Source organism: Colossoma macropomum, unplaced genomic scaffold, assembly GCF_904425465.1.
Source record: "Colossoma macropomum unplaced genomic scaffold, Colossoma_macropomum, whole genome shotgun sequence".
Taxonomy (NCBI): Eukaryota; Metazoa; Chordata; class Actinopteri; order Characiformes; family Serrasalmidae; genus Colossoma; species Colossoma macropomum.
Window position 1 is genome coordinate 21916011 of NW_023494789.1, and position 22284 is coordinate 21938294.

Consider the following 22284-nt stretch of genomic DNA (forward strand, 5'->3'; position numbering starts at 1 on the left):
AAAATGTTTACTACTAAAATGTTTATGAATGTAAAAGAAAGAAAAAATATTGAACACTCTTGATTTGTTTTTTTAGAATAACTGTTGAATAAGATTTAAGGTTTCTTTACTTAAATCAAATTCTTTCAGCAATGCATTTCTACTATATTGACACGCATACTTCCCATATTAGTACTATTACACATGCATATGAATGTGTTACTTGTAAGGGAAAATGCAGTACCTCTGTCAGCAGAATACAATTAGCCATAGACAACAAATCATTAAAAGCCATTAAGTATAATTAGACCACCCAATGCATGTCATATAGACTTCCACACAGAGACAAGGCCTGGTTTCATTCCAGTTCGCACAGAATGGCAGATGCACTAGAAGGTTTCAAAACACACAAACGCTGTTTTTTTTCCAGAGAGTTGTGACCAAATTCAAATGCCAGTGTTAATCCGTACTCGAAGCAAAACTTGTCAACTTTAGCAGGCGGTGCTAACCACTGTCTGCATGTGTGGTCTTTCAGTACTCTCCTTGAATCTGGAATCTGAGCGAAACAGTGCAGTTGGTCAGGAAACAGACATTAAGCCCTGTAAATGCAGTGCCACCAAAGACAGCTGCAGATGGTGCTCTTTGGGCTGTTTCAAGAGGGCGTACTTCTTTTATATTTTTGCTGGGGCTAAAGGCAGTTATGCCTCTCACTCTCCTGTGGCTTTCCCAGAATCAGTAGACCTGACACAAACAGCTGTTGGTCATTCCGTTCAGGCAAATCACATTGAGAAAGCCTGCTGAGCTCCATTTAACATTTTTGTTTATTTAATTTTTTTTTTACCCCACCCCCCCATTCTATGTACAAACACAATCTGACATCTAAACCCTGTTTTTATTTTGTTTATGTCAAAAACACTTTTAGCAGCCAAACATATTAATAGGATTATACTTCACAATTAGTCACATTTTATTGTTACTCTGATGAAACAGTCTATCCATGTTATTACTGCGGCCTATGATGCTTTGAGTGACTTATGGATATAACTTCTGGTAAACAGGCAATATGTTAAATTCTATAAATACTCTGACATGAAACACATAAACATGATAGAAATATGTAAATAAATCAAAATGTAAATAATCGTCGCTGCTAGATGCTAGTGTACAGATGTTTGTGATCAAACTGTCAGCATAAATCTGAATCTGCATGAGAGAAATGCTTTAGTCAGAAGATTCTACTTATAGCCTACACAAATTACTTTTACCACTAAACTCATTCCAACTTTTTCATTTCTTTTACACCATAAAGTGTGTGCTATCACAGAAATGGTGAATATGGAAATGTATTAATTCACTTAAAAAGCGCTATGATAATAATATGATAATTTCTGCTGGTTACCCTGGAATGTTCATCATGATATGTTACCAAATAGCTAGTGAGGTTAGCTTGGCGCTGTATTGGGTTTTTGGTGCCAACTGGCAATTCATCATCTGGTTGGATTTTATGGCCACAGACAACATCAACAACAGCACCTACTACTAGGCCTTTTCGGCCATTATGAATCCTTGTCTTCTGAAGCTTTGTGCTTTCTTGAGAGTTTTTTGCTTGTAAGATCCTGTTCTTGCCATCTTGCCTAACAGTCAGCTCACTGAGGCTTCACCTTTTTTGCATGCTGAGTAGTTAGCTATTGTTAATCTTGTTCTATAGTACTGTCAGAGACTAATGTTAGCTTCACAAGCAAACTAAAACAGTTTCATACACTACAATGCAGTTTCGATATCTGCTAGTTTAGAAGATAAAGATTAAAATTTTGTGAGTGAGATTGAGTGACTGGTGTTGGAGTAACAGATAGAATATGTTCTGTGGTGTGTTCAGGGCTGGAGTGGGGCTTGTTTTCAAGCTGGGAGTTACATGATGCAGACCAGCCCACCCCAAACTCTAACTGTAATTCTAACCAAAAAAACTCACACACACGCACACACACACACACACACACACACACACACACACACACACACACACACACATTGCCTGTTTTCATCTTCATTTCTTACTTTTACTATTTATATGCTAGTCTGAAATAACTAGACTAGCATTAAAATAAAAACTAGCGAAAGCTTTATCTTAAACGTGACATAATAAAGCCAGTCTATATGCTACAAACTAATGCTAGCTAAGTAAGTTAAGGCAGAGACGTTATAAAAGAGGAGACTGGTTACTGGCTTTAAAGTAAAAAGGGGAAATCTCATAACGCTGAACAAAGCTGAAAGCCTGAAAAGTGGAGATCTGTGCAAGCATACACACTTTTTGTGTGTTATTAGAGCCAAACACTAAAACTGTTTATTATTTTTTTGTCAGCGTTGGCCCTATCATCAGGAGATCGCGGGTTCGAGCCCTGGTGATGCTACAGCCATCCGTAGCCGGGAGTCCAAGAGAGCACAATTGGCCTCGCTCTCCCCGGGTGGGCAGGATGGCCCCTCCCTCTCCCCCCATCATCCAACGCGATGCTAGTCAGCGCAGGCGTCTGTTAGCTAACATAACAGATCTGGCGGTTGGTGCTTTCCTCCGAGTGCGTTCAGCTGTCCAATGACGTTGCGTGAGCGGTAGTTCGAAAAGAAGCGGTGGCTGGTTTCACAGGTCTCGGAGGAAGCCTGTGTTAGCCTTTGCCCTCCTAGCGTTGATAGTATCAATTCCACTAGCGGGTGGAATTGGCGACGACTAAATTGGGGAGAAACAAACAGTGAAACAGAGAAAAAAACAACAACAGTAATTTGGTTATCAGTTTCGAGTTTTTAGGTCTCTCTACACTCAACGAAATAGGACTTTGGTTATGTGCAATTGGAAATAGCTGCCTGAATGGCTGCTTAGTGGACAGACTTTCCTTTAAGGACATTGGTTAAGGTCAGCATTTCTCACTGCCCACCTGCTTGGTTATGTCCTCATCCTCCTTAATTAGCTTTTTCACTCTTGTCTTCTCAGTGCCACCTTGTTTTTTGCAGTTTTTGTTTTCAAGTATGAAAATGGCTACATTGGTAATGAAAAATAAAAAGTAATGAACTCTGTAGAGCACAGCCTGTTGTGTTTGCCAGTACCAGTTTCATGTCATCACGCTGAATTTCATACGCCGAAATTCTCGATGCTGATGTTAGCTTCTTATTTGAATTTCCTTTCCACCTTAAATAGTGCAGCAGTTACACGCTAGGGCCCGTACAGGCATGTGAATGTCATTGCTACATAATTTCAGGTGGAACTGGAAAAGAAAATAAGAAGTTAACATCAGATTCGTCAAATCTGTATCCACTGTACGGGGCTCAGCTACAATCAGCAAGCCAGCGGTGGGGGGCGCTGGTTCAACCCCTAAATTACTATAGAGACACACTCGGATTTATAGTTTGTCTGAGCATTCTTGTGCTTATATGTTTGAGTTTATACGTTAGCTCACAGTAACCAGCCCAAAATGCTACCAGCCCACTGTGAATTCCCCTGACTCTCCACATTATCCACTCTGGCATTGGGTATGTTGGGCTAAGTTATTAGCCTGCTAAGCTAGTGCAAGCATCATTGGCTCTACTCTGCTTTCCTTAGCACTGTTCAACACTTACTAATAGTTGTTCAACTCATGTTTTAACATTCGATGATCTGATGATTTGAATACTTCACTAGCTTATTTTCTCATTCCTAATGTTACTGCTGTCTCTGTGGTGCTCTGTCATCTGCTCAGTCTCATTGAATATACACTCAAAAAAGGGTTTTGAGTAGTTTTTGGTTTTACATAAAGAAAACATGTTTGTATGACACATATCACTTACATTTTTCATCTAAAAACAACTGCACAGTGTTTCTTTAACTCAAACCAATAAGCCATTCACTATATTTATTTTTTTCTTGTAGACCTAGCTTAGCTCACTTGCTTTCCCTGTTGAAACTACACAATGCAATTAGTTTGTCAGGTGAAGTCAGCAGAATATGGCGCACTGGAAATTGCGCAACATTCCAACGCGACGGCAGCTTCTCCATGGATGGAGTTTCAGGTAATGTGATGTTTTACAAAATCCACTTTCATTTGTGTAAAATTACACGCTACTCAAGATGTTTAACTTATTGTATTGTTCTGTCTTTCTCTTTTGCTGATTAATATTAACGTTTATTCTTGTGCACACTTGTTTGTTTAATAAATATATCGTGCTAATGCTAACGACAGGTCTGCTCGCAGTTAGATATATTTATTGACGTTTTCCAGGGTTTCTGTGCTTTTTTAAAAAGTCATAAATAGACTAGGAATTTCATTTAAGGGTGTCCGAGGCATATTTTAACGGATTGCCGCCGGCTGACGTCTGGATGCGTTGTATGTGGTAATGTACTGCCCTGGTGCTGCTAGCTAGTGCTACGCTAGCTATATTGAGCAGCCAGTTTTCTTAACCTGTAGCAGTAGTAAGAGTCTTTCTCGAAAGTTAGGGGAAAAAATGTCGCCAGTGCTAAACCGTTTACGAAGAAGTTAGAAAATGAAAACGTGCTATATATGCAGTGCCAGTGCGTTCTATCAAGCATGGTCAGGTAATGTAGCTATGCTAACCTAGCTGGCTAAGATGTGAGCATGCAGCTAGCATAAAGCCTCAGCCTCATCATGCTTGTCGTTTTGGCGCGCACTGGGGTTGCCAACCATCCCGTGAAACACGGAGTCGTACCTTATTTGTAAACTAAAAGTCGTGTTTGGTGTTGAACTGAAATGCACTTTGTTCTGTGTTTTTGAGAATCAGTTCAGTGTGAATGTGTGTGAGAGAAATTCTGCAGATTAGCGTGAGACGGTGAATAGTATCAGACAGAAGGAAACCTTTCTGCTGTTCCCTCAGCTTGTCTGTCATGTTCTGTTACAGCACTCGGTGAATATGCGTGAAGTTAGCTTTGTGTTCCAGTCCACCTTAAATGTTGAGGCAATCGCAGTGCGCCCGTGCAGAATGTAACACTATGAGAACAGTATAAGATGGCAAATAAATTTATAATTTAAAAGTCTACACTTTAGAATGAATTTGTGTTTAATAATTTACAACAAAACAGTTGCTCATTTCTTGTTTCTTTTTCTGTTTACAGGTGATTGAGGGTGTTTAGGTACGTTGGACTGACACATTTCACTGGTAAATTTTTCTTTGAGATTTTATCATATATTTCAACCTAAATTGAAGAATTAGATAAAGATTGAATAAAAATATTTTTTTTACTGAACACCTAAAGGGGTGTTTTTTTTTGGGGTAAAGATTGTGGAGTTGTCTCCACCAGATCTCAATTACTGAAACATTACAAACTGCAGCACAGGCATTATGGTCATAGCCAGCGTTATCCTTGCACTTATTTTAGTTGTCCATGCACTTTTAAGACATGGAACGCTCTTTTGATTCATTTAAGTCGGATGCATACAACACACTCTGGTCCAGAGCAAGTTCAGTTGACAACTTTTAGTTGTCATTTGTGCGCATGTACGGAGCTTTCATCTGAGAGGGATTATTTTGTTTATATCAATTCCCATCTAAAGAGAAATGAGTAATTTTCAGTCAAATGTGTATGGGACTTTTAAGTCCCACAAAAACAGAAAGCACAACCCGCATTCATTAAGTGATTTTAAATCGGATGTAGTTGCCATCTTTCAACAAGCACAGGAGTCTGACATTGCCATTGAAGAGAGGCAAGAGGATGTTTCTGAGGCTGAGGATGCACATTTACACACTGACAAAATTGATGACTTGATTGGAAATATTGTGGAGAACTTAGCTTCAATGTTATTGAAACTGGAGCATTTTGTTCATGTTCCAGCTACAGCAGTAGATGAGTTTCTAGAGGAGTTGCATTATCTGTTAACTTCTGCTTCTGCACCTCTCTTAGAAAATCGGTTAAAAGAAGTGTTTCAGAAATATGATCTTGTTGTTGAGGAGTCAGTCCTTAAAGAAATTGCCAGTGGGGGTGCATTACACACAGCTATAGGGAAAGGTGGACCTCGAAGCACTGCATATCAACGTAAGAAATTTTATAAAGATCATTTCAATGTTGTTGAACCTGTTGAATACATTCTTGACTCAAAAAAGGGAAAAACTTTTCAGTATGTTCCTATACTGCAATCCCTACAACAGCTCTTGGCTAGGCAAGACATTGTTGACAAAGTAGTTGAAAACCACAGAGCACAGACAAACAGTGCAGTGGATGGCAAACAGCTTTACACATTCTATAAGGACAGTGGTCACTATAAAGAAAACAGCTTCTTTTCAGGTGAAGACATTCAAATTTCATTAACTTTATATGTAGACAACTTTGAAGTATGTAACCCTCTAGGTACTTCACGCAGGAAACATAAGCTTTGCGCTGTGTACTGGATTTTGAGCAGCTTACCCCCAGGGTCTCATTCATTATTGTCCTCAATCTACTTGGCTGTGTTGGGCAAAAGTGATGATGTTAAGTGTTATGGATATGATAAAGTGTTGGACCCTCTTTTGCACGACCTTTCAACTCTAGAACAAAATGGCGTGTTTGTTCCTCTGCTTGGACAGTCTGTGAAGGGTACAGTGCAAGCTGTGGTGGCAGACAACTTGGGTGCTCATGGTATCGGTGGTTTTGTCGAGAGTTTCTCTGGGGAGTATTTTTGCAGATTTTGTTTGGGGAAAAAGTTTGGACATACAGTCGAACGAGGTTAGATCAGGTGCGTTCATATATAGAAGTAAAGACGTTCATGAAACCCATCTTAAATTTGCTGAGGAAAATGGTACCAGCTGTTATGGTGTAATAAAAAACCATGAGCTTTTACTAAGAGACTTGAACATTATCATGTTCTCTCTGGTTATCCCCCAGACGTTGTGCATGACCTGTTTGAAGGTATCGTGCCAGTAGAACTTGCCCAGTGCTTAGCTTTACTCATAGATTAGAAGTATTTCACACTTCAGAGTCTTAATGAGTCTATACAGCATTTCCCTTACAAGGGGGCAGATAAGACCAATAAGCCTCATGTACTCCTCTGTTAATTTGCAAGCCAGAAAACAGTTGGCGGTAATGCACATGAAAACTGGAGTTTAGGGTTGCTTCCATTTTTAATAGGACACACAGTACCAGAAGATGAGCCAGCATGGCAGGTGCTTATGGACCTGAAGGATATTGTTGAACTGAGGAATCTGTAGCTTACCTAGAAAGCAAGATTTCTGAACATAGGCAGAAGTACCAACACCTGCTAAGAGTGTTTTTAGCAAGGGTTTGTCCTTCAGAAAAGGTATGATCCTTGTGCATGGATCTACAGGTGGCTTACCTGACTTTGGTGAAATAGTCCAGATTTGTATTGTTCAGAAAAGCTTGTGTTTCATAGCAAAAAGGCTAAGCGGTTGGTACAGAGAACACTTCAGGGCTTTTGAGTTAAGTGCATCACCAACCATGGATGTTTTCTTTGTTGAGTTAGGTCATTTAGTTGATGAGTATCCATTGGAAGAGTACATGGTTGGTCCCCTCCATATGGTGACTTTGAAAAGATACATTGATGCATAGATGGTAAAGATTTATATTCTGGCATACATTAAAAAAAATTCAGATGATGTTTTGTGTGTGTAGCATTTACTGTGTATTATATTATGTAAGTATAAGTTTGGTTGTAATAATGAGAAACTGCAAAGAATAATTTCTTTACTATTTTCACAGGTTTATCGAAATAGCAATGGCTTCTTTAATCAGGCTAAGAGTTATCCTTGGAGAGAAAAGTTGCCAGCGGGTAATTCTTCAGGATGGTATGCCTAGTTCCGTGATGGACCTTTTAGGTGAAGTTCAGAGGCAGTGTGATTTGTCTGGAAATTTTAGGCTGCAATTCATGGAGGTTAAGGTTATTTTTTTGCCAGAGTCTTCCCAATCTACTCATATGGTTGCACTGTGCCAAGATGCTCCCCCATATTTGGATGCTTCCTACAGCAGAAACATATCGCCAGGTCTCTCTCCCTCACTGTCTTCTAGTGAAACAGTCATATTGTCATCTCCTGCATCTACATCAGGGTCAGCTTCTGAGTCGTCACTTGGGTCTTTCCCAGACACACCCATCAGCCTGAAGTCGTCACCATGGCCTTCTATCTTCTTTGTGCCCAGGTTCTCCTATGATGCAGAACTCAAGTTGCAACAAGCAAATACAGCCTTCAGAGAAAATGGCACATTACTTAGCCCTGACCCAAAACTGAAATCTTCGATTTTAGATGGACTTGCAGAAGAAATTGTGAAGTACAAAGTTTATCCAACAGATTGAGACTTTGATGAAGTGGCTAAGGCACTTATTAAGCATCCTTGTTTGAAAGAGCAAGGTTCAGTTAGTGGTTGCAGTGGATGGAAGGTGAGCTTGAAATATAAACTTGGCAACTACAGAACAAAGCTGAGGAATGCTGGCTGTATGGAGGTCACGGTGAATTCTATCAAACAGAAGCCAAAAGGTAAATCTAGCCCAGCATATGATATCAAGAAACCCCGCAAAGCAGAAGTGAACTACTGTCCCTGTTAGCCAAGTGGTGAAACCCCCGAGAGTCTTGAGAGAGTGAGAGTGGCCCTTCTTTCAGAGGTTAAAAAGAAAGACAATGACCAGACCTTGAAAGTGCTAATGGACCAGACCTTTGCTTTGAGAAGACAAGAGGTTATCCGGGAATCACCCCTTATTGCTGACTTCAAAACAAGATGGCCCGCTCTTTTCAGGACAAATGAGGTAAGTGAATCCAGTTGTCAGGGAATGTTTGTTTGTTTATTCACCACATTCCAAACCAAAATATTTTTTGTAACTTCTGTGCTTTTAAATGTTTGAAGGTGAGTGCAGAATTTGAATGGATTACAACGGTCTCTCTGCTGTCACGGTTCTTTTCCAAGCTGGATCTACACTCTGCAAAACTTCTGAAAGTGTTTGCCAGAAAAGGAGGTGTCCAAGGCAGAAGGATTAAGAACCTTTTGGTGGCCATGACACAGGTATGCACAGTTGTACACAATTAATAAGAAATTGTACATGAAAAAAGGAGTCGTGTTGAAGATAATAGAAAGAAATTTGTTCTGAGGTGGGAGGAGGGTGTAGGTAAGAGAACTCAAGCTGCAACAAATAGAGAAAAGAATGTGTGGAGAGTAGAGGTGTAATGGTTCTCCAAATCTGTGATTTTTGGGTTTCGCTAAAATACTAACAATTTTGAACACTAAAGAGAAGAGCACTGAAGAACATCATAGATCAGTGGTTTCCAACCTCTTGGAACTTGTGGTCCTCTTAACCCACCACAAATTGTTCCGCTGCCCACACCAAAATTGCGAGATGTGCGCCACGATAAACATTGACAATAACAGACCTCGACAAGCCCTACACTGTAAGCTGTAATTGAATACATTTTGAGTGTTTTTATTGATTGCAAAATATAAACCAACTTGTGGATTTTTTTTTTATAATTCTGTCAACGTTGGATGCATACCTAACTATGTACAGTAGTTAAAGTTAAGCCAATTATCCTGAGAACAAAAGCCCACTACTCTAAATACTTACTGCTTTTGATTAATTAAGTTAGCGTATTATTTACCTTATTCTAATTTGATGCACTAAATTAACACCTTAAACATACGTATGTGTGTGTGTGTGTGTGTGTATATATGTATGTATGTGTGTGTGCATATATATATATATATATATATATATATATATATATATATATATAAATTTGCAGAAATAAAAAACAACCCTAAAAGTGAAATGATGGATGCTTATGGTTTGACAAAAGTGCATTGTTTTTTTTGTTTTTTTTGTTTTTTGTGATACCAAAAAACTAATTCATTGCTATTCCTATCCATAGAATGACAACATCGAGGTTAAAAGAGAATGTATCCTCAGAGCCCTGTTTCTCTACTTGAATGAAGAGCCGGATGATCTCATTCGGGAGTATGTGGTCAGTAAATTTTAATATCAGAAGTAACATTTACATTTCACATAAATAAACTAGTTAGTAAATGTAGACTTGCATATTTCTATCGGAGCAAGATGTGTTTCCCATGCACACTAGGAAGAGGATCATGAAGACAACTTGTATTACAGCGATCTATATGGTAATCTATTCTCACATGTCTATAGTAGCCTTAAACCTTTAGATTCCATCACTCTGAGTTTCATCACTGGAGACCCAGTGATTCTATTCCTAAAATGTTCAGTTTTCTAATTGTTTATTTGGTTATTTTACTTTTAAGTAAACTGTTTTATTTGAGCTTTATTTCAGCAATGGATGTTCATACTATTATTGTTCTCTATGAATCTGTTGATTTTGATTTATTATTAGATTGATAAACATGTTGAAATCCTTGAAGTGTTAGATATAATCTAAGTCTTAAGTAGAGATTTGTATACTGTGAAGTTTAAAAAGTATTTTTTTTTCTTTTACCTGTTCTCCTCTGTAGGATACTGATGTTGCTGCAGCTGAACAGGGGATTAACGAGACTGTTCTGGGGATCTATGTGACCAAAGTTGAGGGAGCTGAAGCCATGGACCTCCCTGCAGATACTGTTGTGGTATTAGAAGGGGCAGTGGTTCTAGAAGACTTGGGCAGTGTGTCCCTTGCCTTTGCCATGTTGCTTGGGCTGATTTATGCCCTGAACCTGAGTTACCCTCTTAAATTCAGGTACACTTTTGAGGTGCTCCAAAAACTCTTTCTGGAACTTGATGCTAACAAACTGTCTCATAAAGCTCAAGCACTGAAAACCAAGTTGTTTAGTGAGTTGTAGGGGTGGTTCATACTGGGTGGATGCTGATTGATCTTAAAAATTTTACCCTTGTTGCCTTTTGTTTACTACATGCTACTGCTTTTCCACTTGGGCAAACTTCAGTCTTAGTGCTGACCTCTTTTGTATATAATTCTCATTCTCCATGCTCATGTTTTGAAAGCATTTCACTCAAGTTTATGCTGCATTGTTAAATATTTTGCATTGTAAAATGAATACTGATTATGGTACACATTTAAAATGGAGATTTACATTTTGGAAGCATTCAGAAGTATTGTGATTCTTATGGCATACATTGCAAAAATTGACAAGATAGTTTGGAAGTGTAGCACTTAATGTATGCTGATTTTGTTTTAAGAAATAATTAATTTTATGGCACACATTGTAAAAAAAATTGAATTTGGATGTGTAGCACTTAAAGTATGCTGATTGGTTTTAAGAAAGAATTTCAATACTTATGGCGTATGTTGTAAATAGCAGTTTGTAAGTTTAGCACGTTTTATATATGCTGTGTTGTTTAAATTTGGAAAAGATTTGAATTGTTACTGGATTCTTGCTAGAGCTGATCAATTCGGTAAAAATTATATTCAGGTGAAAATCCGGTCCCATACTTATCAAACTTAAGACAAGAAGTGCTGATCTGGTACTTCTCTCATTTTCTGTCACTGTAGTGACAGGAACAGATTCTAGATCAGCCCTTCGACCCAGAAGTTTGATAATACAAGCCTAGACTTTTTTTCCTTGTCTTTTTTTGTAAAAATGATCAGCATATCCAATTTACTGATTTGTGGCTTGAACATTGCGAGCTAGATAGCCAATTAATTGTGCTTGTACTGTCTCACACAGCACATGTATATTTGGTTGCTTTTGATTGGTCAGATTCCTCTACAAGTACAGTTTGACTGTTTCAGCTGTATATTCAAATTTAGCAGGTATTTTGGAAATATAGGACTTGCTGTGGGGAAAATTAAGTTTTAAAAGAGATGTTAAGTAGTGAGCAAAAAGACTTGTTTTGAAAGTACTGCACATACTGAATGGTAAAACATTGTTTTGAAAAGTGTTGCATTTACAGTATTGATTATTGAAGTTTGTCAACTTAAGGGGACATGTTCACTTTTACCAGCAGGTCTTTTGAAAAATGTCAGTCACTGTGTTGGCATATTTTCAAGTTTAAAGTATTGCACTTACTCTATATGTATATTCTGTATGTGTTCTACAAATACAGCTTTTGTGCATTTGTTACATGCAAGCTCCATTTATTTCTCAGCACCATCACACTGCTGAGGCTTAACAGGGGCTTTATGTTAATGTGTATTTATCGTTTAGTATTTTATGATGTAGTAACTTAATCAAATTGGATGGAACCACTGTCCACAATCTCATTTTGTAGCTCCAACAAAAAACATAAAGTTGTATAAACACAAGTAAAACACATTAAGCATCGCCAATATATATATATATGTTCAAACAGTCTAGTTTATGCAAGTTACTTTGAAGTAATTCTATTGTTTTACATGAACATTTGTACTTTTAGTTAAATTTTCCTAATTTAGTTGTGTTTTTGTCACAGGATGGTTTTGTGTAGATCTAACAAGATATTTTAATGTTGGAAAAACACAATTCATGATTAAATTAAGTTTGTTTAAAGAATTATTTTTTTGAGTGTAGAGGGCTGTATTCCTCAGTCGGCAAATTTAAAAAGCACATTGTCCCAAGTGGAAAGGAAAGGGGAGGGGTTTGGGAACCGGGAAGCAAGGGATGTTTACAATTTGCACAATCCTGCATATTCGTAAGTCTTTGCATTTGTAATGAGTATTAAGGTTCAGGGATGTTCCTATGAAAATTTTAGTACTTTTCTGTTTTCTTAATTGCAATTCTTTGTATGTATTTATTTCATAATTAATTGTCAGCTGAAATGACTTGTCCAGGGTGTTTCCTGCCTTTTGGCCAATGACCGCTGGGATGGACGGACTCCGGCATCCCCGTGACCCAGAAGGATGAGCGGTTTAGAAAATGTGTGTCCAATTTAGCAGCTTATCTGATAAGAACTTCCAAGCGCGTCTTAATAACATATGGACTGCACTGTATAGACATGTGTTTGACTCACATGCTTTTTGTATAGAAGCCTGTTTCTGCCAGGTGACCAGTATCCCAATACGCACACTATAGCAGTAAATAGTGTGTAAAATTGTGCACCACGGTTAGAAGAGTGTTTGTTAGTGGCTTGGAACACAACCAAGACTTTTTTTTTTTTTATCATTCTCTGATTCTGTTTCATTAGGTCAAAATTAGGTTAAATTATTGACATATTGTCTTAAGATTTTGATTTAGTAAGTCAAAACAATGACTAATAGCTAAATCATAAGTTACTGCTCTTTGAGAAAGTGTGTGATTATTTCTACATCATACTTCAGTATTGTGAGAGATTAAGATATTATTGCGATATAATTAAGAAGCTTTTATATATAATAAAGATATAATAATTAAGAAGTTATAAGTAATTATTTAGACTTTCTGTTAAAAACAAGTTCGTTCAGTTACAAAAGTTTGTATAAATGTGTGTGATGAAATCTCTCTCAGCAACAACGGCAGCCATGTTTGTGGCAAAAATAAGATGAGCTTTTCTCAGGCGTTAATCGTTTATCTTAGTAAATAGGAATAAGTGCTTCATTATAATAATCTCCTGACAGTGTTTTGCGCTTTGAGAGGGAAACTTCTATAAATGCATATGCAGTGAGGCAGAAATGCAAAGAAACAGCTCTGCCTCTTTCATCTTATTACAAGAGCTAAAGAACCGTTGCCGCTTTTTAGTAAATCACCACAGCCACTTTTTAACAACAAAGCAAGGTTTGTGATGGTGCAAAACATCAGTAAGTCTTTGAATGTATTGTCAGTGACACGATAGGTAAGATAGGGTTACATAAATGACAGGGTTAAATTTACACCACAGTTCAGCTGCACTCAGATGCACGTTCAGTCCACTCTTGTGATTTTATTGTGTATACACAGATGTGGAGAGTTGCTCTATCTCAGATACATGCAGCGTCAAGGTGAAGCATGCAGCTGTCATGCCAGGACATGTAGCACATGTTCAGCTTTGTTATATAGCCAGCAGAGGCCCAGAACATAGACCCACTCTGCCTCTATAAACACCGACATCTTCATGAAGCGGCCTCCATGGGGAAGAAAGCACTGCTGCAGGTTGTGTCTCTTGCCACCCTGTGGGTGTTTATATGCCCAGCGGATGCCCCTTTTCATATGCTAGCACCACCAGTGTGCTCTCTTCCACTTTTGAGAGAAGTAGAGGAAGATAGTGGGGGTAGGATGTTCAATGGAAAACAAATAGCACAGATGCTAAAGGCTTCTACTAAAAAGAGACAGTTGTAAGTAAACTCCAGGGAGATGTTTTTTAAATAACACGGTTTCCTCCCATTGTCATGTCGTCACATTGCACCTACGAAAATAAACTTTATTTGGTATGAACAAAAATGCGGTGAAAGTTCCCTAGACCTTGAAATTCCTGCTGAATGCCTTCCAGTGATTTTAGTATTATTTTAAAAAAACTGAAGTTTTTAAATCACATACCTCTGTGAATAAACATGCAGTACTTTGCAAAAGTCGGAGACCACCCTTTACTTATTCAATTTTCAGTCCAAATGCCAAAGTTATTCTTTTTTCAGGAGGAAAAGATTAGATACAGTTGTACAAGGAAAGTCTGAAAGGATGTGTAGTTGTCAAGGAGCCATTACTGAGAAAAGTAAAAAGACAGAAAAGAAGAATATTTGCACATCAAACAATGAAGCTGCTGCTGTTCTCAGAACAATAAACCGATCACCCCAGACCTCATCTTCAGTGAATGTGTTCGGGATTATTTCATGATCATGAAAAGCAGAAAATGCAACCAACTTCTAAGACTGAACTTTAGAGGTGTGGAAAAACATCCCTGCAGATTTATTTCTCTGAAATGCATAAAAAGAAGTTGCTGAATTACAAAATGACATCCTTTAAACATGATGTATATTAATGTGGTTGATATACAACTGCATTGCAAAAGGGTTAAATGTCATTTCCATGTAATTCTTGTGTGTAAATACTAAATACCCCACAATTATATGTTCTTACCGCAACACTGACCGAATGAAGACAAAAATACAAGCATTTTTTCAAAACTAACCTACTTTTGATGTAAACAGACATTTACCAAAAAGCACATGGACAAAACTGTGGGAAACCTAATGTAGGTGTCTCTGGATTTACAGAAATGCAAAGCAAGTATCATCTTTTCTTATAAAGTATATTCTGCAATTACCAGCCAGCCAGTAACTTACATATTTAATGACGTTTAAGACATTTAGATATATACGAGGATCATGTTATGATCTATTTAAAGCCAAGACATTAATTGAGATAATAATAAGCTGCATATATACACAGAGTTTTAGTCCATAGGTGATGACTGTATCCCTGTCCCTCATTGCCACATGGTGAGCAGTTAGATTCCATTGTTTTTGAGCAAACGTGTCCCAAAGTCTGAAAATCAGTGTGTGACATTAAGAATTGTCATTACCGAAACACATATTGTGTACATTTTTTGTGTTTTCATGAAAAATTTTATGATTTTATGTGTGTACAGCTGTTCAAATCTGTGTTTGCTAGTCATGTTCTGGCTAGTGTTTTTGAGTTCTGCTCAAAATGAGCTAAAATTGTCACTGCTGAAACAGTCTCTACCCAAACATTTGGTAAAGTTTTTGTAGTGTTATGACTGTTTTGGTAGTGACAAAATGGAATGTTTAATCAGCTATTTTAATAGAACACACAAAATTAAGGTATAGAACAACTCAAAGCAAAAAAATGTTAGTCCAAGTCAATTAAAAATCTGAAGTGGGTTTTGAACTACTTCAGCAGAATGATCCATATACTCAAAAGCAGAGAAACAGACTTTCAATTGTGTTGTGGTAAATGTCACAGTAAACTAGGACTGGGAAATCTGGCAATATATTGTCGTTATCATGATAAGTTATGTCACAGTGTGCTTTTCTGGGCATATTGTGGATATCATACTTAAAGATTAAGACAAATTGGACCTAGTGCAGTGCAGTTTCTAAGACATTGAATAAAAAACATTATAGTTGTAGGTTTATTATTATTATTATTATTATTATTATTATTACTATGCTAATGCATTTTTAGAGGTGAGGACTCGAGTCATATGACTCACGAATTTGATAGCTTCAAAATCAAGAAAGACTTGCAACTCGATTTTGACTTCTACAAAAGTGACTTGAAATTTGACTTGAACTTGAGCTTCATGATTTAATTTGCCTCCGTAAGCTGGAGACAAGCAAAGCATCAATAAGCCCTCATTCAGTGTTTAAACTCCAGTCTTATAGGAGAAACGTACCAGACGAAATGACCATTTTCCTCATGGTAGTAAAACAAAAGAACAAAGAGCCAATTTGTTACAAATTTTTACAGCTTCTGCAGCTAAAACAAGCACAACATCATCAGAAGGCTAAAGTTTTTATTTGCCATCTTCATATTTATTAATATTATTTGTAAGGGTGAAAAATGTATAAAAAATGTATATGCAGCTATACCCTACTAACATGCTGTCATTAAAAGGCTGTTACCATCATTTTTGATGTTCAGTGTTGAAATGGCCTTAAATTAGCCAAAGAATGCAGACTGACTTATTTAGCACTTGGAACTCAACTTGAGACTCACCTGTACTGACTCGAGATTTGATTTGAGACTCGACTGCCTTGACTTGGGACTTGACTCGGGACTCGAGTGTCAAGAGTACAGACTTAGTTACTTGCAACTTAGTGACTTGTTCCCACCTCTGTGTGGCACAACAGGTTCTATTTCATCTGTTCTAACTTAAGTCTTAGAAAAACTAAACTAAATATCATGATGCATATTGTTTATCATGAAAATGTCTTGAAGCATCATGATATGTTTTTGCCATATTGCCTGCCCCTACAGTAAACACAGTTTCTTAGTAGTTCCTGCATAATAAGTGTTAAGTTAAATAACTGAAGAACAGGTCTAGGGTTTAAGGGATTAACGTCTTCACTGGTTACAAATTTATTGTTCAAAACAACTTCCTTTTGAAATGTGGGCCTCACAGTTTGGATCAGTCCTGTCATTCTATAATATCAGCTTGTGCTCTGTGGTCAGTGAGGCTGGGAGTAGGGGTCAGGCTGAGGTTGTGTGGGGGGAAAACAGAGTTATCTGCCCGTAAACCACAGCTGGTTACTCCCTGGCCTCTGGTGTCATGTGGGAGTATGAGCATGTATATGTGCATACATGCGTGTGCAAAACATATTTGTGCCTCAGTTAGGGTGGACAGTGAGTAATTGTCAGAAAGCTGGACTAACCCACTGGATTGGGCACAGAGAAGTGGCAGCTGGACGGAGCATTTGAGGAAGGGGATTTTCCACTGTGTTGTGTTCGTGCATGGTCCAAATCGGTTGGTGGGAATTCTATCCTTCTGCAATTAGATGCTTTGCCCTGATGAGGTCATGAGCTGCTGTAGAGATGTGGGTCGAAATGTTCACCAGATCAGATGGACTACTTTATCAGCTGCTGTGTGTCTGTCATTCAGAACAATGCCAAGCAGCGTCTTTTGCATGAATAGATGTTTTGTTTGTAATTCTTACATCCACCCAGAATCATAGAAAAGCTATGAGGGTTGTCCTTTTGTTTTCTCAAATGACTGCAAATCTGATATTGCTGTAGGAGGATGCTGCAGTGTAATACTGTTGTGTTCACTGTGAGTTCCTGCAAGTGAAGACCCTATGCATTATTGTGCCCTATAGCAGTGTGTTAGAAATTCAGCAAAAAGAGTAAGGAGACTGGAGCTTCGGCGTTGACTGGAATTTATTTCCACATACAGAGTATGGGTACAGCATGGTCGATCAACAGTCAATCAGCAGTATCAGGAGTCTGGTCTTATTCACGTGCATGCAGGCAATCATGCACGGGCACAGCTTGGTCATCAGTGTGTCACCAGTCTAGTCTGGTCACCAGTCTGATCAGCAGTCCAGTCTCCAGTCCAGTCTGACAAGAATATTTTGGAAGGACCTTATATACATTGAAAACTAAGGGGGAGAAAGGAGGAGGAAAAGGAGTTTGAGGAGGGATAAGGAGGGGTTGTAGAAGGAGAAAATGAATAGAGATAATGGGGGGTGGTTGTTATCATCTTAAGGTCATGAGACAAAGGGTCATACTTTACTAAAAAAAAGGGGTGAAATATAAGCAATGACATAAAAGTAGAAAACACATGATTATATATAATATAATGTATTATATATAATATAATGATTATAATGAATAATCATTATCGGCAAGTCAAGAGGTTCTTTTTACATTAACTTTCACAGCAGCTTCTGAGGGTATGAGTGTTTGTTTTACAGTCATTCATGCAGAGCACTATGCTTATTTGTAGTAGTAAGTTTAACTAGTGTTGGCAGCAGCGAAGTTGTGGCCCCAGTGATTAATATTATACTAGGCCTAAATTCCCAAGAGAGTGGTGGGATCAGACACTTCCCATGATTCTACTTTCTAGTGGTGCACAATATGTTGTTTGTAAACCTTTTATTCGCCTCTGGAGTATTCATATCACTGCAGCCTCAATATCCAAATGAGCGCACAAATCAAAATATTTTTATTTTGTGCTTTACATCAGATTAACCGGTCTTGGATGGTCCAAAAAAGTTATTTATTACCTGTTGATAAAGTATGTGAGCATTAGTAAGTTATTATTTTTGAGTAAATAAGACATTTTGACATAGTAAGAAAAAGAAAAAGTAGCCTAATTATTCTGACTATCTATTTCAAAACATGTTCATTTTCAGGCTGAATTAATGCATTGAATGTGAGTTCTGTACCTACGACACTTTGATGAGTGTTGTAAAATATGCCCAGAGTTTTAGGAAATAGTAGTTTAAAGCATTGTTTTACTAAAAGTAAGAATGTGCCCTGTCAGGCAAATGTTTTTTTTTTTCATCAAAAAGAAATCTGTTTGAAAAACTCCCGTTTTTCTTTGTTGTTGAGCTCCAACAATGGAAGCCATGCTAGTGCCAAAAATATGACAAGCTTTTCTCAGGTGTTAAATAATGCACAGTCAGTATTTATTATCAGTCCTAGTAAATCTGAATAAGTGCTTCATTATAAAAATTTCTTCATTATAAAAATATTTTGTGCTTTGAGATGGAAACTCCCAAGCAATATGGCAAAAGCACAAAAGAGCAGCAACCACCCCTTTCATTTTATTATGGGCACTAAATGGCCATTGTGTCTATTTAATACATTGTGGCAGTCACATTTTAATGCCTAAATAGGATTTGGGACAGCGTAAAACATTAGTAACTCTGACCCTAATGCTGTGTTCACATGTAGATGGTAAACCAGATATTCCATTGCAATGGAGCTGCAATGGAATTTCCACCACTTGCAGCAGCGATCTGCTGACCGTAGCTGTAAGCAGAGTGTTCTGTCAATATTTCAGTTTTTCAAACTTTTGCCATTGGCTGTAATGGCAAAATAAACTACATGTGGCCCTTTCCGGAAACATGGTCACTGAATGCTTGTTTTTGATACCCAGGCGTACCTGTTCATGTACATCAAAACTTTCAATGAAAACACACGATTACAAATATTAACATGTATTCAAATCACTTTTAGGATAAAGTAATAAAATACTGATATCACTATGGCCACACATTCTCACAGTCACAATATATAGCAACATAAATATACAAAATTGACCTGTACATATAAAATTTGCTTTATTCTGTGCAACCTTACTAAATTATTTCATCTTTCCTTAGAACCTGTTTAGCTGGGGTGCTGTCAAAGAGCATTTGCAAAGTAGGTTTTTGTATGTTTTGGTAAAGATTTTGATGTTTATTAATTCCATTAATCATTAATTGCAAATTATATTCAGCTTGTCTCTCTTGCCAGGTTAATTAATAAATTCAGCTAATTGTGATTGAATGGTGGACCCTTGCATGAAGTATAGGAGGATAATTTACTTAGATAGAACCATATAGCCTGTAGTGCAGCTTATTTGCACCAGGATCAGTCTGTCGTTCAGTCAAGAATAGAAATCAAAGGTTGTGTTCGGTAAATTGCTTTGTTTTGCTAACAACAAGTAAGAGTAATGGTTTACAGCTGTGGCAGTTCCCAGTACTAAGTTGTTTACTTCATTGTACAAGATATATAAAGTTGCTTAAGTAAAAATGCCAAGCGGCAAAGTGAATGACTCGTGGGAGATTTAACTTCGAAAATATTTGCAAATGCTCTGCCAGGAGGAAGCGTTTGGAAGGTCTGCAGGAGACTATGCACATCTGTGTTCTCAGTGCAGACTCAGTCTATAGGGACATACTCATCAACTCAGTGACACAGCCCAGCATTTGGAGGAGTGATACGTGGAGGGTGGGAACTGGGCACTAAGTCCGCCTTCTTCCTCCTCTCTCTCTCTTTCTCATTGTTGAGGGGAGAGAAGATCAGCATTTCCACAGCCATTGTAGGTTTCGAGGTTGCATAGAGCTCCTGCAAACAGGTTCTGAATGACTTACATGCTGAAAGGACTGGTGCAGAATCAGAGATGAGAGTGTGGAAGGGCTTGGCCCTCCTTTTGCTATATGTGGCTCCCCTCAATGCTTGGTTTTGGATACCCAATCCCCCCACTACAGAGCCCCCACAGGTGGAAAAAGAGGGTAATACCAGTGGAAAAGCCTTGAAGGAAGAGGACATATCTGAAGTTGGGGCAGAGATCCTCAATGTTGCCAATGGGATTCGGACGTTTGTGGAGAACTGGGACCAGGACCCGACTGTTAATGCAACCACAGTTGCCACAGAGACCACAGCTGGAATCCCTACGACGCAGAGCAATGTCAGCATGGGTAATGCCAAGTCTTTATTGGAGACATTAGATTCTGATTCAGGTAGCAGAGAATCCTCAGGTAATGGTACTCAATCATGGTTAGGCACAGAGTCCACTATGGATGTGGATCAGGAAAGAACAACAAAGCCAATACCAGTGGACTCCCCTAAGTGCTTGTCAAGGGGTTCTGATTGGCCCTTCTGCTCTTCTGGTGGCACTGGGGGTTTCTTTTTGCCCAACTTTCTGAATCACACCAGGTCAGAGGAGGTCATAGCTGTGCTGCACGAATGGGCATGGTTTCTGCGGTCAGGCTGCCACCATGGGGTGGAATGGTTTTTTTGCCTGCTGCTGACGCCACAGTGCCACCATCCCTTGGACAAGGCCTTGGTGGCCCCGTTACCCTGCCGCAGCTTCTGTGAAGTTCTGATGGACAGCTGCTGGACAGCCTTACAGGAGATGGGCCTGCCTGTGGCCTGCCACACCCTCCCTGAGGGAGAAAACCTTGGCCAGCCATGCGTGGTTGTTAGCAACCTCAAAGGTAAAACAGGGTCTTAGTTGAAATGCATCCATGAGCCAAGATGCATTTTGAACTGTTGACGCCTGTCTCGTTGGTGTGTGTTGTTTGTTAAGGTGCCTGTTGCTGCTGCAAGAGGCCCAGCTGTTGCTCTGCTCTGCCTATGCTTTGCCAGGGCTCAGACTGACATGCACCAGAACAGAGACACAGGCAAGGAGTTTGGTCATGCACCACTGCATGTGCTGTGGCATGAGGTCTATGCATGCATGGCTCTTGTAGTTCAGTCAAAAATGATTTGCTTGCATGCTACATTGTCTCGCTAAACATGTTTTCAGCTTGATCACAAAATGTTCTAATCATACATTTTTAGAAGAGATATTCAAAGCAGTATCTTAAATGGGCCACTGTCTACTATTTCTGTGCTGATGTAAATGCTCTGAAGTGTAGTACACCAACTTAAAGCAATGAAAAGCACCTGGAAAAATGAACAAATCATAGCACGTCATAAATTTAGTCTGTGCCTGAATTCACCACGCCAGAATGCTTAGGGGGTTAACCTTATTGATATTGATTTAGGTGCATGACATTTGAGAGTAGGCTATTGTAGTTGTCAGGCTTTGGAAAACCTGAACGTAGTAGGTAAATCATAGAATAGACAGCAATCAGGGGAAGGGGCCTTGTTTCCTTTGCCGAAGTGCCATTTCCGTTCCTCTGCTATGATATATCATCTGAAGACATGTTATCTCTTTTAACATGAGTTTCCCACAATAATCATTTTCCCCCAAGAGGACAAGCATGTTTTAGTGTCAGATAAAAGACTGACATCATATTGTATGTTACATGAACTGGTGCACCAGGCTGGAATTAGCCTTTCACCTGACTCAAACTTCTTTTTTGGTCTGTAGGCTATCTGAACAGAAGCATATAAGGTTGTTTCAGGGCAGGCCAACCCACACTTGATGTGATGCTGTGCACCTAGTGCACTGTGAGGGGATCTGGGCAGTTTGAGTCATGGCAACATTCTTGTCATGCACAGCCATCAGCTCATTCATTGAATGTGTTTCATATGTGGGAATCTGTTGTCACTTGTCTTCATTCCTCTGGCAAGAATTCGTCGCTTTTCCTGAGAGGGAGTGAGTGGATGTGAACAATGGAGTAGTCTGGGATGCT

General features: G+C 38.6%; 1 protein-coding gene across 6 annotated transcripts in view; it reads left to right on the plus strand.

Annotated features, from left to right (window-relative positions):
• col18a1b (collagen type XVIII alpha 1 chain b) overlaps positions 1–22284 on the plus strand; it is a 77024-nt gene that overhangs the window by 9702 nt on the left and 45038 nt on the right. For 4 of the 6 annotated variants that reach the window (XM_036570565.1, XM_036570566.1, XM_036570568.1 and 1 more), the window contains exon 1: positions 20717–21138. The exons of 1 other annotated variant lie outside the window; for it this stretch is intronic. In XM_036570565.1, the coding sequence (XP_036426458.1) occupies positions 20718–21138 (421 nt within the window). In that variant the 5' untranslated portion in view covers position 20717. Of the gene's footprint in view, positions 1–20138; positions 20620–20716; positions 21139–22284 lie in introns of those variants that run through there. One more of the 6 variants, XM_036570569.1, reaches the window with a different exon arrangement.